Here is a 17,990-nt window from a genome sequence, read left to right as displayed (position 1 = left end):
CTCGGGGGCGGAGCTACGCCACGGACGTTCTACGCTGCTAAGACGTGCACCACTGTACCACGCATTTCTATGGGCTTTGTGCGCGCTGCTGTGGAACGCCGGTGGAGCCGGTGAAAACTCAAGAAAACAACACAAACTCAACTTTGAAGTAATCCCGAACAACCAAATTCTTATATGTTACACACGTAGGGCTAATCTTGTTACACTGTTCAGGGGACTCTCAACAACCATCGCAAAGTACCGTTTTCTGCGAGTTTTTGGTCTTTGTTTTCACCGCAAGGGTTGCCAGGCGGTAGAAAATGCCCGGATGTCCGCCCCGAGGATTAGATGTTTTTCCTTGCATCAAAATTGATGTAATCTCACTGTGATCACACGTCTTGTTTCTCAAACTTCGAGAATACTGGAAATTCTATGATTATTTTACTACCGTCGCATGTAATGTTTGAACGCAGATGCAGCGCGTTAGTGAGCAATCTTGCTTTCAGACAAGCATCTAGTGCTTTTTGACGTCGACAAGGTTATTTTGGCTTGTGTACGAACACAATAAATCAATGCATTGAGATAACGTGTAATTACTTGATACCAGACATGGGGATTCGCAATATGAACTATATTCAATATCTGTTTCAACGACTACCAGGGCAGTGAAATTATTGCACTCTGTTGTCTTGAGAAGTGTTTTTTATCCCTGGGTGTTACCAATCTTGATAAGGAAACTTTGCACCTGGATGTGTTCGGAGTATTCCATTGGATTGTACGCGCACTGTATGTATGGGGGAAAACAGTTTGTAGAAATTTGAGAATAAAATTGTACTAGCAAAAATTAAAAATGGGAGATATTTCATACATTGTTTTCTATATGTGACATGCTGTTTGTTATAAAAGATTTTCAAAATACTTGTGGTGTTCTAATTTTTTATGCAGACACCAGACGCTGAAAGGCATAAGAGTGGAAGTAAGACGGGAAATCCCAGCAATGTTCATTAAAATTTCGTCCTTTACATCAGAAAAACGTTGGAAAAATGTCATTCTTATGGAAGGAAGTCTTTAAATCATTGTATTTCCTTTTACTCATACCATATGGTTTCTTCATTTCATGTTGACTTGATGGATACAAAACAGAATATTATATGTTGTGACTATTGCAAAGGAATGAGGGCAATGCTATTACTATCGCGTGAACATCTGTTCAAATAAGACTATAGTTAAATCCGTGTTGTGTTCTTTAAGTGTACACACACCAATTGATAACATATGTGCATCAGCCGAAACTTTTTTTTTGTGATCGTTTGTCAGATTGTTAAGTTAAATTACTGCTGTCAGTTTCGTGATGAAAACTCCGCAAAGATACAGCTGTCTCGGCTCCCCAGGTCCTTGTGTTTTACTCTCTTATGAAATGTCTGCTTTGAATATATAGTCATTTCATAGTGTGTTAATAGGTAGGATCATTTCTAATCTGATTCTTCAATGTGAATCTCCGATTTTACTGCAAAATGAAGTAACAGTTCAAAATGCTTTATTAGTTTATACATGTAGTTGGAAATACTAATTCAGAACAGAAACCGATCATTGTGAATCCAAACATAAAGGCAATATGAAAACACACTCAAATAGTAAGAGCCAACATTTGGGCATTTAAATTTTAAAGTTTATTAAATATATTCCCACAATTTGTTCAAATTCAGACCACCAAATATTTCTCTTAATAGTATCAAGAACCCAAGTAAAGCTTCTTGAATGCTATCAGAGTACAAGTTTAATTAAGTTCTGACTGAGAGAACGGTCACAATGCCAAGACAAAGCCTTAGGCATTTTAAGCACTATTCGGCAACACTTGTGTTATATCAATGACTGTATATCTGAGGCATATATCTGTAGATTTTAATCAATGCAATATCATCATCACAACAAATGACAGAATTGAAAATATATTGAAAAACCGTTAAGTGAAGCCGATATTTTGTAAAACATTTTAATGAAAATTCTATGCTGTAATGAACGATCTGGGACTACTTTGGCGCCATTTTACATGTTAATGATAACCTTTTCCCTGCTTTCTCTACTCCAACTCTGTAGAAATCCCAGGGTTCCCTCTTTAAATTAAAACTTATTTATTAGTATATTGTCTTGTTAATTTATTATGTACACGTGTATTTCTTCATGATAGTCGGCAGAGCACTCCGGCAGCTGTGGGTTTCACTCGCATTGTTTCTCGTAATACAACTTGACAGCTAATTATTAATTTAATATGGGTATAATGGGGTGGCCCAGTTTATTTTGCCTTTTTCACCGTCCCTGTCGTAAATACTACTAAATTTCTCCCCACTCATGTGCGTGTTTAACTTACGCTGAGTAAACAAGGGAATAAAACATGTAAACTTTGTTGGAAAGGTTAGTCACAGTCCATCTTCGCAAGACAGGATCGATTTATTCAAACCTCATCAGACCACTGTACCTTGACAGAGCTTTTTTTTTTTAAGTGTGCTCGCCAGGGCAATTTGATATCCTACCATTTGTTGTACTTTCATTGCCATAGGCTACTCCAAGTCCAGTCAGATCATTGTACTTTTCAAAGGTCATACGTGCGACCTCTCTCGTCAGATTCATGCACAGGGTCTCTGGAGTATGTTTCCATCAAGCTTGCGAAACCGTTAGCGCTCGTACCCGAAGAGTCTCAATATTTTGAAATGCTATGTAAAGTTTTAAAAATCAAATGATAAACTGTACGTGAATACCTCAATACTGTACAAGAACTAGATTAATATTAGCAACATGGGTGGAATATTGGCTTCACTTCATATCTACTTTATATTATAGATAATGTCCTCTTTTATTTCAAAGTAACATTGTGGTCGCTGTAAAAATATACTGTTGAGTCTGAAATTTATTATTTTCAGTTTAAACGAGTTTCAACAAAAAATGTGTAGATTTTTTAAAATTTTCACATAAACCATTTCCATTCTACAGATGTATCCAATCTGAAAACCGGAAATTCATTGTGATACCGGTACCCCATGCTCACAATCTCAATACTCTCACAAGCTTCCTCTTCCTTCACGTATTGTAAAATCATTTATGTTCACTGACATTTAATTTCACTATTTTGATGTTTTAAGCAATTTCACTGGGTTTTTAAGTTCACAAACTTGGCAGAGAAACAATGAGGTCTATTATTATTCCACAAGTTCACAAGCGAATATCACTTATCAATGGAAATAACAAAATTCAAAACCAGCGAATAATTAAATCATTTACATCAACAGTCAGGTGGAACAATAGCAGACCAACTGCATGGCTTTGGAACATAGCTTGATGAAGTAATGTATAAAATAAAAACATGTGCATTGAATTAAACATCCTAAAAACATACTAAACATACTAAACATACTAAAAAGTGATACAAAGTAACTTACTCCCCAGAGTTTGGGTAGTGGCTGACCTGCCGTGAATAACCTGCTGTAGCAAAGGTGTGATTGTGGTTTTGTGACAGTTTGGAATACTTTTTTAATTACTTCTCTTAAAAGAACAACTCCCAGGAACTGTGAGTTTCCTGATTTCACCATGATCAACTCACCTGTGAAAATTTGTCTGTAAATAATCCGGAAGAAAATAACCAGTTGAGCAATCAAGCGAAACTGGCAAGGTTTTCATGGTGTCTGTCTTCCCATTGACTCAATGCTTGGATGTCTTCTATCTGCTTGGAAGGTTGCCAATATTATCGTTGTCAGTTTTACCTTGCCTTTTTGTAGATTGGGGGAATGTCAATTGTCATTGTCGTCCACATCATGAACTGTTTGTGGTTTCGATTGATCTCTCTCACTGTTGCTTTGATATCCTCTGTCTTATGGAACAGTTGCTAATTTTGTCATTCCTATTTTTATCTTGTTTTTTGTAGATTGAGGGAATGTCAGTTGTTAGTCCCCGTTCGGACGTAGTCCGAAAACAGGGACTTGTGGTTTGCCCTGTGTGCGTCCGTGATCACCTGTATCTCGAACATGCATGGGCCGATTAAGTTCAAACTTCACTCATACATCACACATTATATGGGACATATGCACATGCATTTTTTTCATGATCCGATTAACGATAGCCGAATAGCAGCCATTTTAAGGCCGAAAATGCATCAAAATCGCACATTTTCACCATTCCGGACCCGGATCTCAGTTATGCATGGACAGATTTTGTTCAAATTTGGTACATACATTAAACATAATAGGACCTTGATGCACGTCATTTTTTTTTTTCGGATCAAGTTCGAAATGGCCGACTGGCGGCCATTTTGTTTTAAAGAATTCAGTTCTGGATCCGTATCCGAGACATGTCTGGATTTGATTGTACATATGCAGGTGCATTTCGAATCAGACCACTGAAAGTGGTCTGAGATTTCGGTCATGATCTGCTTTGAATGTATATGTCACTCAAATATGAACGGAATGGGGACGTGTCATTGACAATGACTTGTTATTGATGTTGTATGCTTCATAAGCGGTTCCTTGTAGTTGCATCCACAAGTGTATCTTAGGCATGCCTGGGCCAATTTCATACACACATCATATCGTACATATACACATGCGTTTGTTTCATGGTCCAATTCAAGATGGCCAAATGGTGGCTATTTAAGTGCAAACAATTCATCAAAATCAAGCATTTCTGTCATTCCGGAACTATATCTCAGTCATACATCAACATATTAAAACTTGGTACGTTCACTGAACATAATGGGTCCTTGATGCACATCATATTTTTTCAAGATCAGATAGAAAATGGCTGACTGGTGGCCATTTTTTTTTTAACAAATGCAGTTTCAGGGTCATATCTTTGACAAGCTTTTGATGGATCACACACAAACTTGACATGTACATCACATGTAAAATTATACATAAACAAATGCATTTGTTTCATGGTCCATTACAAGATGGCCTGCTATTCCAGAACTGAATCTCTGTTGTGCTTGGACATATTTCATTTTAAACTGGCAATCCACATTGAAGACAGACATGTAACAGGCTAAATCTTTACAAATCTGTCCAATTTTCATTGAAAATTACAAAATAAGCATAAATAATCAACAAAAAATAGCTACAGTCAATAGCAACTGCTATTTTTCATTTTGATAAAGTTTTTAGATAGAAACTTTCTATTTTTTGGCTATACATGTAACCCTGGTTTTAAGATGACTACTGTAATCATCATTTTAGTGCCAGAAATGCATTATGAATGTCATGGTTGGAATAAAAGAAGGAATCACACAAATAAACTGGCTCTACTTTGTATCATCTCTGTCACACAAGTGTAAATAATTATTTGAAACTAATGTTGTCATTAACAGTGACCTGTTTTTTATGGTAAGATGTATCAGATTTTGTTTATGACATAGGGTGAAAAAAAATGATGGTGTCTCAAAAGTACTTTGATTGGTTAATTATGACAAAATGTGTTTATCTGTGTTGTGTGTTTTTTTTTGTTCTTCCAGGCAGCGGCTAAAGAAGTGGAACGAGATTTCGATTCTGTGTATTCTCGATTAGTGTTGTGTAAAACTTACAGGTAAGAGTTACTTTCATTATATCATTATTACTTTCATAATACCTGAGTTTGAGGTAGATTGCTACCAATAAAACACATCATAAGTTACTCCATTATACCATGGTTACTCCATTATACCATGGTTACTCCATTATACCATGGTTACTCCCATTATACCATGGTTACTCCTATTATACCATGGTTACTCCTATTATACCATGATTACTCCCATTATACTGTGGTTACTCCCATTATACTGTGGTTACTCCCATTATACCGTGGTTACTCCTATTATACCGTGGTTACTCCTATTATACCGTGGTTACTCCTATTATATCGTGGTTACTCCTATTATACCATGGTTACTCCTATTATACCATGGTTACTCCTATTATACCATGGTTACTCCCATTATACCATGGTTACTCCCATTATACCATGGTTACTCCCATTATACCGTGGTTACTCCCATTATACTGTGGTTACTCCCATTATACCGTGGTTACTCCCATTATACCGTGGTTACTCCTATTATACCGTGGTTACTCCCGTTATACCATGTTTACTCCCATTATACCATGTTTACTCCCATTATCTGTCCATCGCCAAATCTACAAATCTAAACGAAATAAAGTTAATGATCTTATTGATGTATCACGTAGGAGTTATTTCGCTGATAAGATCGCGGATTGTAATGGTGACCAAAGAAAACTGTTTTCCATCGTAAATGGTCTTCTAGGCTCGACAAATAATTTGAATGCGTTGCCGATTCACGATAACAAAATAAATTTAGCGAATCGTTTTAGCATGTTTTTCGTGGATAAGATTAAGAAAATCAATCAAGGACTAAATCTAAATTTATTGAATGGAAACCGTTTTAACGAACTGCACAAGTTCTCTGGTGATGAATTGAAATGTTTTGAACCAGCCACGGAGGATGAAATAATTAAAATTATAAAAAAATCGTCGTCGGCTTCGTGCGATTTGGACTGTTTACCCACTAATATATTAAAAGATGAAAAGATCCTTTCTATCCTGCTTTCACCTATAACAGATATCATAAATGAATCACTTCGCACTGGAAGTGTTCCTGAGAAAATGAAATGTGCGCTGATTAAACCTCTGCTCAAGAAAGCATCGTTGGATTCAAACATGCTGAAAAATTATCGACCGATTTCTAATTTGTCTTTTATATCTAAAGTCCTTGAACGTGTCGTTGCATCCAGAGTGAAACAACATTTAGAGAATTATTCGTTGTATGAAGAGTTTCAATCAGCGTATCGGACCGCACATAGCACTGAAACGGCTCTTTTGCGGGTCGCTAACGATGTACTATGCAGTATTGATAATTCTAAGAATTCAGTTGCTCTCGTACTTTTGGATCTTTCAGCCGCTTTTGATACTGTGAATCACAGGATTCTCATCGATAGGTTGAGATCAAATTTTGGTTTAAATGGTCTCATCATCAAATGGTTTGAGTCGTATTTGAGTAACCGCATTCAAAAAGTGAAAATTGGAAATGTATTTTCTGATATGACGTCTATATTAGTAACCGGTGTTCCACAGGGCTCCGTCTTAGGGCCATTATTGTTCTCAATGTACATGCGTCCATTGGGCGAGTTATTGCGACGTCACGGCGTAAAATATCATTTTTACGCCGATGACACACAGATTTATTTATCGGTTTCTGAAGATGATCAAATTCGCGCCCGGGTGATACTTCAGACATGTATTCAAGATGTTAGCGATTGGATGTCTTGTAATTTCCTACTTTTGAATGTGTCGAAAACTGAATTTGTGTGCATGTCGTCTCGGAGATTCTCACAAGACTCGTGTCCTTTGTCTAGTATCGCAATTGGTGAAGAATTGGTTAGTGCTTCGTCAAGTGCTAGAAACTTAGGTGTCTTGTTTGATTCGCAGCTGTCTATGGAAACACACATTTCTACTATTTGTAGATCTGGATATTCCCATTTAAGAAATATTAATCGTATTCGTAAATCATTATCCCAATCTGATACTGAAAAGTTGGTACATGCTTTCATATCTTCTCGCTTAGACAGCTGTAATTCACTATTGTCTGGTCTCCCTGTAACTAAGATAAAACCTCTTATTCGTGTACAAAATGCAGCAGCCCGCCTTGTCACTCGTGCTCGAAAATATGACCACATTACAGACATTTTTATTAAACTTCATTGGTTACCAGTTGTACAAAGAATCAATTTCAAATTACTTTTACTAGTGTATAAATCTTTGTATGGTTTTGCCCCAAATTATCTATGTGAATTAATCGAATTTTATGTACCGAGTCGTAGTTTAAGATCTGAATCGAAGTTTCTTATTAAAACTCGTCAGATGTGTAGTAAAAAGTCCAAGGTGTTATACAAAGACCGTGCTTTTGAAAATTTAGGTCCTAAACTTTTTAATGAATTACCTCTGTCTGTTCGTTCTAGTCCTTCAGTAGACATTTTTAAATCCAGACTGAAAACGCACTTATTTAAATGTGCTTTTAATATTTGACTGATTGTTTATTGTATCAGCGCCTTTGATCTTCAGATGTTGGAATTGTTGCGCTTAATTAAATAGAGTTATTATTATTATTATTATTATTATTATTATACCATGGTTACTCCCATTATACCATGGTTACTCCCATTATACCATGGTTACTCCCATTATACCATGGTTACTCCCATTGTACTGTGGTTACTTTCATTGTACTGTGGTTACTCCCATTGCATTATGGTTACTCTCATTGCATTATGGTTACTCTCATTGCATTGTGGTCACTCCCATTGTATTGTGGTTACTCCCATCATACTGTAATTACTCCCATTAGAATATGGATATTCCCACTATACCGTGGTTATGACTTTAAGGATGACCTAACATTTTTACAGCTCACAGTTATTACACCTTCCAACCTTTCCAGTCATGTGATGCAAAATTACAAGTGTATGATAGACATGCTAGGATCATTCATTTATTCATTGCTTCACCTTCCACAGTTCAAAATAGTTCTATTAGTACTTTGACCGTGACCAGGGGAAACATTTGTTCATGTCTGTTAACTGTCAACCGTGCACGAGTTCCAATTTTCCTGCCCATGTACCGATGAGAACTGTGTCAGGCTCATTCTATTTAATTCTACCTCACTTTACAACCCTTGTTACCCATAGAATTTCAATCACTTTAAATAGAAGCTGAAATGATAGCAATTATATCAGCAGTTGTGACACTGAAACGAGCCGAGTACGTCATCATTGTGATGTATTGGATGATTAATTGTGGGAAAACCGTCAATTTAGTTTGAAAAGCTATAAAAGCTGGAGTTGACATTGAAGTGCAATGAAGTGGAAGCAATAAAAAGCGAAAACACACATACATTAGTGATTCTAGTGTTCTGTTTAGTACTTTGTTTATCAGCTAGATGGCATCCATGTCAATAGCCATAAAACACTGCCGTTAGTTGTCTATATATACCCACCCACGCACACTCCATGGTCATAGCAACTCTTTTAATGCGTTTAACAGTTTTGTAGTTTTGAACTTTTAAACTTGCCATCTGTCTTTGAATTTGTTTATCAGAATGTTGCGGGTATTGTTTCAATCCACATTTACTCATTAATTGTGAGACCTCTGATCCAGATTTATTTCTCCTATCCGTGCATGCTTTCAGCAGGCGAATTGGGTTAATGTGTCATGCTACGTTTTTGACTCCCGTGTGTCTGTCCGTTCCACTGACATCTCAGAAAACGTATGTTGGTTTTTAATGAAACTTGGTGCATAGATGCTCTGGACTAATGCACAGATTTGAAATTCGTGCATATTAATTACCTAATTTGCACGATAATTAGCTAATTTGTAGCCGTTCCATGACTGTTCAACTGATATCTAAAGAGCCATTCATTGGATTTTGATGAAACTTGGTACTTAGATGCTCTGAACTAATTGCACAGATATGAAAAATTTACAGTTTTCAATATTTCAAGTACTTCATTACTTTTCAATGAAACTTTGCACATTGATACTCTAGAACAGTGCTCAGACCTGCTCCGTTTTAGGTTAAAATCAGATCATATTAATTACCTAAATTGCATAATAATTTAAAATTTTTTGCTTCTAATCACATTTCAATTAAACTTCGTAGATAGATGGTCTGTGACAGTACTTTTCTTAATTTAATGAATCTTGGTACATATATACTCTAACACAATGTGATGATTTAATTAGTTTTGAGTTTATATACATCTATAATAATTACCTAATTTGCCTAATAATTTAATTTTAAGCTTTTCACTTTATTTAGGATTAATCATCATATTATACTGAAACTTTGTACATGTGAATATGAAACAATATACAGACCTATAAAATCTATGCATAATAATTGCTTAATTTGTATAATAATTCATTTGGTTCATTGAGGTAATCCACAGACATGATTAGTTTAATGTTGATAAACATACATATCGATTATCTATTATTAGCCCATTTAAAAAAAATCAGATTTAAATTGAATTCATCACAGAGGTGCTCTGGAATTAATTAGACTAAAAACCATGGATCAAAGTTAAATGAATTTTCTGTATGTATTATAAATTTTTATAAAGTGAATCACATTTTCATGTTTTGCATCCCAAATTGCAGACAAATATTAGTTGTCAAGCTTCTCGTTTGAAAAGCAAATTTTAAATTTTGAATTAATTTTAATGTGTCTCCAATACTCTCAGCAAATGGGAGTTCTTTCTAAGCTTTTTTTGATTTTATCTGAAAATGAAATTTACTTTTACAGTGAACTCTGACCAACTACACTTTTCATGAGAGTATCGTTTTTTTTTTATCACCCAAATTGGGTGGCCATTTAGCGTTGACACTCCTTAACTTATTGTTGATTTCCTGTTTTCACAATACTTTTCTGTCACAAGCCAAATCAAATTGGCACTTCCATAAAAACAAAGAAATACTGTCCAGCGTAATTAGGAAGCACCCCGGATTTTTATGTTCCGGATTACTGTATACAAATCCCCAAGCCTTGGCCATTTTGAATTTATAATAAAGTCATTAGCAACATTTTGAATCGCTAAATTCGCTAAAAAGACATGTTTTACAGTATGTAGGCCGTAGAGCGCCCTCAAAGTTCTTAGTGAATCATCACATTGAGCAGGGACATTTCTGAGGTTTTCTTTTATTCGTCAACGTACTACATCTTGTCAACCACATGCTTCCAATTATACACATCTGCCATTAATATCCATACCTCGGGCTAAAAACTGAAGTCTACTTGAAACAAACAGCACAGAAGAAAAAAAAAACACTGATATTTGCAGTACCTTCACTATACCTTCCTCCTCCAGCTGCCAGGTGTCCAGTGCTATTGTAGCCCTCGCTTGTTTACATCTGTAAGAAAAAATCTGTAGCCTTGACCTCTGACCTTGTTATTTTCTTGGCTGATTGTAAGAGGGGTGAGGGGCGGATATTGATAATTTTGGACGCTGCATCGCTACCATTGTTCTCTTTGACAGTATCTCCGGAACTATTGAAATCAGTGAATGGAATGGAGGCTGCTGGTGTTCTAAAAATAGCTTGAGATATAAATAGAACACAGTGTGAGGAGGGGGGATGTTATTTCTGAAGATAATCAAATTCTAAAAAGGTTGAGGCAACCTCTAATAAATAAATAAACAAACTGCCCTGCTTGTGTTATTTAGCGGATGTACCATATTGAGAAAGCAGAATTAGGGGAGTGGGGGGAGGGGCTGTTTGAAATGACAGAACTGGTGCCTCCCGAATGTATTTGTGAACAACATGTTTTTTTCATTTCCATTCATGTTTTTCTTCAGCATATTTACTTAACTTTACGACATGTTTACCAAGTTAGCGGAAGTGTGATATTGTCAATATTTTGTTTGTGCATGCCCAAAAGTCAAAAAAGTAGTACCAACTGGATGGTAGTTCTCAATACTGTAACCGGAAATGTTGATATTATGCGCAACAATGACAACTTTGACACGATTACTATCTAACGATATAATTGTATCCAGAAAGTTTGTTTGGGGGAGGTGAACTACCTGAAAAGTTTTTTTTTTTTCTGTTGCTGTTAAGTTTTTGCTTGTGTCGTTTAAATGTATATGTTTCTCCCCTCACAATTTATTTAGGGATTTTTTTTTAATGTCCCCCCACAGAGTTTCTCATGGTCAAACCCCCCTAAGGTGTATGTTTCACAAGTGGGATTTGTTGTTTTCATTATTAAGAGGGAATTAAAATTAAGCATTAAAAAAGAAGCTACTGGAACTTTGTACTCTTAACCTAAATCCAAATGTTTTGATTTTTGTAACTGTCAAAACTGTCAAACATGAACAAACATTTGTTTTAACAGTATTTGTCACGTAATGTACGTATGAAATGAACCCATGCAACGAGGTCATAGCGTCCGTTACTTGAGCAAAAACATAAACAGGCATTATGTTTTTGAATTTGTTTTAAACTTTTTTTGGTACACAGTAACTTCTGACGCTAAACATCTTTGTGTATGTTTTATGGTAATGCTTGATTTCACTCCAGTGACTGAGTGAGTGATTGATTGATGGACAGAGGGACGGACGGACAGCTTTCTGTCCGTCCTAAAGAGCGAAGTGTTAGGTTCTTAAACTTAGCAAAGCAACAGTTTGAGGGTGAGGTGTGCAGTGAAAGGTCATGTGAAAGGTCACCACTCAACAGTCTCAGAAGTACATGCCATTGTAACATAAGTTGGCACAAATAACTTGGTTTACTGTTTAATCAGCTCCATTGTTTTAAAGAATGTAACCAATTCAAAGTAAATACTTTTCAGACGTATACCCCTGCTTAAAAAACATTTGTTTCTTTCACCATGTAACAACAGTGTCAAATTATCCCTTCTCCTCTGTCCTATTCACCAGTCAAAAGTACTCGTATTGCCAGAAATAAAAAACTGTGAGAATGTTTTTCCCACCATCTGATTTTGTCGTAGTGTAATTAATTACTTGTTGGGTTTCTTCTGGAAGTAAGCCAACATACCAATTGATGTTTTCATGTGTTTAGTGATTGTTAATTTCATTGATTGAGAAAGTGATCATGGTTAAAGGGTGTATATACTGCAAGTAGGGGGGGTGTATATTTCAGTCACATGGGGAACACGTTGAAGGGATTTTTGCTTTCAATCTGAAAATAAATGTTTTGTCATACTCGACCTTTTATTACAGCGTATTTGGTGACTATCAGTAATGTCAAAAGATTTTGAATTATATCACGTCTGGCGTGCATGCATGTATACGTACAGATCATGTGAATGTGAATCATCAAATACGATTTCTTTTTTCTTTTCTTTTTTTTTGATTTGAAACAAACAAAGTAGAGCAATCATAACAAACTTAAGATTAACTTTATGTGTTGCTTTGCCATGATCTTCATCAATCGTAGGTTTGTAAAAAGTACACGTCTGATAACTATGTTGCACCTTCTTTTGTCAGTTCACCACAAATGACACTAGCGGTGGTGTACGTGTGTTTGTGTGAAACTGCGTATTCCATGGTCTTTCATCTTCTGGATAGTTGGCTTTTCACCCAATGTTTGACACAAAGGATCTCGGTCTTGCTTGACAGCTATTCTATTTCGGCAGTGTTAAAGAAATCTAGGTTACTCTGCCGAGCTAAAATTAAACCATGGGAAAACTGCAAAGATAGTGAATGAGATAGTACGACGCAACAATGCATCTCTTCTGTAGTGCTCGGTGTTATGACATCAATCTCTGTCAGTGAGTCATTCCGAGGCCTCCACGTGGTGGTTTGTGAATCGCATATTGTTGACAGGATGCTTTGATGCTACTTCTTTAAATACAAAACGCTGAGGATGTTGTGAAAATTATTTTTTTTTTTTACTTTGCAAACTTTTCAGTCTTGAGTAATGTGGTTTGTTGGTTATTGTTTGTAAAAGAGCATGTGATTGGCTGGTGGTGTCTTGGACTAGTTCATTCGATATGGGGTGGTACAGCTTTGCTTTGGTTTGGTTTGTTTATTGCACGTGTGGGTTGAACTTTTCACTTTCATTTGTTTGTGTATGTTTGCATCTGTTTCTTCAAAAAAGATTTGGCAAAGAAACTTTTAAAATGTTGTATATTTTTTTTATTTATTAGTTTATTATAGTATTCGTTTGGTGCTTTCAGTTTTTATAGAAATTCACTAAAATTAGCTCAATAACAATTCAATCCACTTTTGACAAAGGCTCAGCAAGATCGTGAATCAGCCCAAGGTATATCGTTAAATTTAAACATAAGTTCATGGCCACATTCATGACATTAGCCTCACCTTAGGTGAGTTCTACTCCTTAAAAGCAAGTTCTCATTTAAATAGTAATAACCCAAGAATAAATAGAGCAATAAAAAACATTTATCAGCAGCAGTTTATTTATATAAATACTGGGAGTGAACTTCAGAGGACACTCATTTTCAAGACAAAATTTGATAAAATTGTCTTTAGTCTATAGGAAATATATTATTTGGAAAATCTGCATTTTTTGAAAATCTCTAAAGCAAATTCCTAGTGCATGAAGACTGACGTTTTTTCTCTCAGCTCTAGCTAAATGCAACTTGTTGATGGTCATATTATTTAATTTCTCACACTGTTTGTTTGCGCCCGAAAAATAAAGTTTTCATTTCATCAAATATTTCTTGAAACTTCAAACTAAAATAAACATTACTATCACTATAGCTGGGATATTTAGTCAACAGTACCAATGTTTGTTGCAATGTTGCAGACACTATAAAGTAAATAGTAACCGATGTTGTGGATTTAATTTGGTTGTCAAAACATTTTATTTTTCACAAAGTGCCAATTGAACCATTTGAGCAACAAAATCAAAATTTGTCTCCTTTCACAAAACAAAACCCACATTTTCCAAAATTATAATCAAGATCTCTAGCCAATAGGAAATTGTGTCTATTTGGTACAAAATTATCAACAACAAAAATTATAAAAAAGGGGGGAATGTTGCATTAAAATTTTTGGGGGGAAAATTATGTGAGACCAGATAATTTTCCCGATATCTATCTAATGTTCTGATCTTATAATTTGAGGGGAGGTTATTAAGGAGGGCAGTGGTTTTTTTTGTAAAGTTACTCTGATCCTAATGAATGAAATTTCACGCTTTGTTCTTGACTTGAAATAAATGATTAATACTGAAAATACAGATATGTTTTTTATTCCCTTCATAAAAAAAATGTGATTAATATTATTATTTGAATTCTGTAAGTAATAATTGAACTTCGTGTACGTCTGTCTTGGTTTAATAGTGTAAGCCATCATTCTCGCCCCTCAATCACATTTCAGAGAAAACTATTTTCGCCAATACAAAAACAATTTCTATAAAAATACAATGGTTTATGCGTAATTATGAATGAAAAAAATGGGGGTACACAAATCCCATGGCAGATCCCAATAATGTGGGATACACTATTATGTAATCTATTGTCAGGGAGCTAATCCAGGGAGATAATCCAGGGAGATAATCCAGGGAGATAATCCAGGGAGATAATCCCATACTTGTTAACGCACATAAATTACACATGCCGTCAGGGTACCACAATGTATTCAGGAGTTCATTATTAAAGTAATCATTTGAGATTTTGTCCTCTCTATTTTCAGAGCTCAATAATGAAAAGAAAAATTATAAAAATTCTTTTACAATTAAATATTTCAAAGTCAGTGTGATTGTCTGCAAATTGTGTACAGACCATGACTAATCCTGTTTCATGCAGGTTGCATTAATCCCCAGTAGAGCCAAGCTTAAAGGCAAACACGTATACACACGTATATTTATAGAAAAGAAATAACTTTAACGATTATTATTACGCATTTTCTCAGCATGACGTATTTACAGACACACCCACCGTACTGAAACAACTTTTGCTTTAGTGCACAAGAAAGTAGCCTGTCATGCGTGCATGGCTTTATCCACGTGAATACATGCTGAATAGTCTTCGTCTGTATCGTACGTTACTAAACCAGTTGCTCACTCGCTCACTCCCCTAACCAGTATTTCAAAGGAATTCCTCATTCAATTGCCCGTTACCCTCCTTGTTAAATTCCACACTCTCCTCACATTGCAATTTTTTTTTTTTTTGCTCGCATTGCCACTAAGGTGAAGGCGTATTGAATTACTGGAATAATCAAATGGCCGACTCCTCCCAATGACTACATTACAATTCAGAACGCATCGTATGCCGCTGGGGATTTTTTCATTAGTTTACTCGATGCTGAAATTCATTACACTTTAAGAGCGGCAATGTAGCATGGTGTAAGCAAAGCAAATATACTGAGATACTGGTAGATTGTGTTAAAAACAAAACAAATATTTTGCTAGTGTCAGCTTTAGGTCGTCTCGGTGGTATTTTCATGCACTCATAGACAACTTGTACAAAGAGTTTTTATTTACGCCTCTGCAGGTGTGGCAAAGTGTAAGATAATCCTAGTTTCCGGTGTCATTATCGCTTTGAAAAAAACATCTTGTTATAATTCATTTATTTGCTGCTTGTATATCATCGTAGAATTCTTGTCACTGAAGTTTTTTTGTTTTGGACTATAAATCACATTAGTGTCGTTGATATTTCAGTTGTGTTTAATGGTTAACAGAGCTTCTCTGTTACTTTCTTATAGTTTGCAGCTGTTTTTAATTAATGTTGGACGACCTGCAGCAAATTAACGAACGTGTTTATATGTCCTTTATATGGAGTGCGGTTTCACTCAGTAGAACTGTCCTGGTGCATTGTGGGTAGTTTTTTTTTATTAAATTAAAAACAAATTGTTTTTTATTATTAACTTATGTTATGCGCTGACTATGGATGTTTTTCTACTGGGAATTCCTGAGCAGTGATGTAAAATATGAGTTTACTGATAAATTATAAATATAAACTTGTTGTTGCTAAGTAAGTATGATGTTTTAGAAACTGAATTGATTCATCATGTATTGATACTGTGCATTGATACCCCCCTCCCCCAAGTATAGTCATGCAGGTATTACCTGTCAGCGTCACACCCACTAATTGTACCGGTCCTTTCATTTTCATGCTCTGTAAACTTGTGTAAGTTTCTGATTCACTGTGTTCTGACATTAAGGTGTGGTGGGATACACCCTTATGTAATGCCTTGTGAGTCAGAAATGAGGGAGACGAAACAAGACAAGATGAAAAGAAGGGAAGAGGAGAGCTCAAAAGTTGAAAATGTGACAATGTTGTTCTGATTGTTTCTAATTCCCTGCAATAAAGTATTCATGTTTCTGCTCCTCGAAAATAAACGCTTAACACAATATTCATGAAAAAACTAAATTACAGCACAAGTTTAAAATTAAAAATGACGCTGCATCAGTTTTTGGATAACAAATAGGTCTAAAACCCTTTTTGCTTCTGGACCAAATGTTTAATGTGTGACTTTGAGAAAAACATAAATAGTAATTTGAACATTTCTTGCTGATTTCTGTGTATGTTGGTAAACACCAGTATAAGACTTCTGTGTCGATCAAATACCACTAAAATTGTTTCAAAGAGTTGTTTTTGCTAGAGAATACTCATATTACCAGTAATTTTTTGTTGCAGGGAGGTCACCTGCGCACGTGCGAGAATAACAATGCATGCTGAAAATGCAAAGGCTCATGGGTAGACGCTTGTTTGTAAACAATGACATGCTATGGCCATTGCCATCTGATGTATGCGCAGGTGACGACTCCCTCGCTTTAATTTCACTGTTTGGATATTTGTTCATATTCACTTGGAATTTCGCTGAACAGCTAAATTAAAAACCAGTGAATGTATTAACAGTAATTTTCAATTTATTCGTTTGAAACTTAATTCAACAACACAATTTTACACAATGTAATACAGTCGAGTAATATAATGCAGTGACCGGCACTCAATACCCAAATATGGGCAGTGTATACTTATATATATATTATTGAACTTCAAAACCATCTACATTGTATGTAATGAAAATTGCTAAATTCAATGCATTTTTTTCAAAATATTTTCCCAATATTAAGTTTCATATCATTTCACTGAGTAAAATGTTTAGATATGAAGAAATACTTTCACCATAAAAAACCATATATTCTCAACTATATTTTCTCAAAACATTACCCCAATTGATTTTCTTATTTCTGGTATCCTATTAGCATTAGCCCATAATAATGAAAACACAAAGAAATTGACATGTTCTTTTAATTCGTCCCAAACCTTTTTATATGATGGATACATGGTGATGTTGTACTTATTGTTTGTTGCTAGGTTGGATGAAGATGGCAAAGTTTTGACACCGGAAGAAATTCTCTACAGATCAGTGCAAGCTATCAATCTATCACATGATGCAGCTCATACACAAATGGACGTCAAGTTTAGATCATTAATATGCGCAGGATTGAAGTAAGTCATTTATATTACGATATTTTTTAGGAAGGTTTTTTGGTGG

The 17,990-nt window shown here is 35.4% G+C and overlaps 1 protein-coding gene and 1 long non-coding RNA gene across 3 annotated transcripts in view; one reads left to right on the top strand and one right to left on the bottom strand.

Annotated features, from left to right (window-relative positions):
• The window catches only part of LOC146739359 (uncharacterized), a 48,302-nt gene extending 44,616 nt beyond the window's left edge, over positions 1-3,686 (bottom strand). Inside the window, exon 1 of the long non-coding RNA XR_014930086.1 lies at positions 3,575-3,686. This is a non-coding gene — a long non-coding RNA (uncharacterized LOC146739359). The remainder of the gene's footprint in view (positions 1-3,574) is intronic.
• The window catches only part of LOC102802066 (small G protein signaling modulator 3 homolog), a 69,935-nt gene that overhangs the window by 44,292 nt on the left and 7,653 nt on the right, over positions 1-17,990 (top strand). For both annotated transcript variants that reach the window (XM_085502256.1, XM_085502257.1), the window contains exons 18-19: positions 5,474-5,544; positions 17,810-17,944. In XM_085502256.1, coding sequence (XP_085358382.1) covers positions 5,474-5,544; positions 17,810-17,944 — 206 coding nt within the window. The remainder of the gene's footprint in view (positions 1-5,473; positions 5,545-17,809; positions 17,945-17,990) is intronic.

Source organism: Saccoglossus kowalevskii, chromosome 8 (assembly GCF_978046115.1).
Source record: "Saccoglossus kowalevskii chromosome 8, keSacKowa6.1, whole genome shotgun sequence".
Classification (NCBI taxonomy): Eukaryota; Metazoa; Hemichordata; class Enteropneusta; family Harrimaniidae; genus Saccoglossus; species Saccoglossus kowalevskii.
The sequence above is the reverse complement of the archived record's forward strand: the minus strand, read 5'-3'. Positions and strand labels throughout refer to the sequence as shown.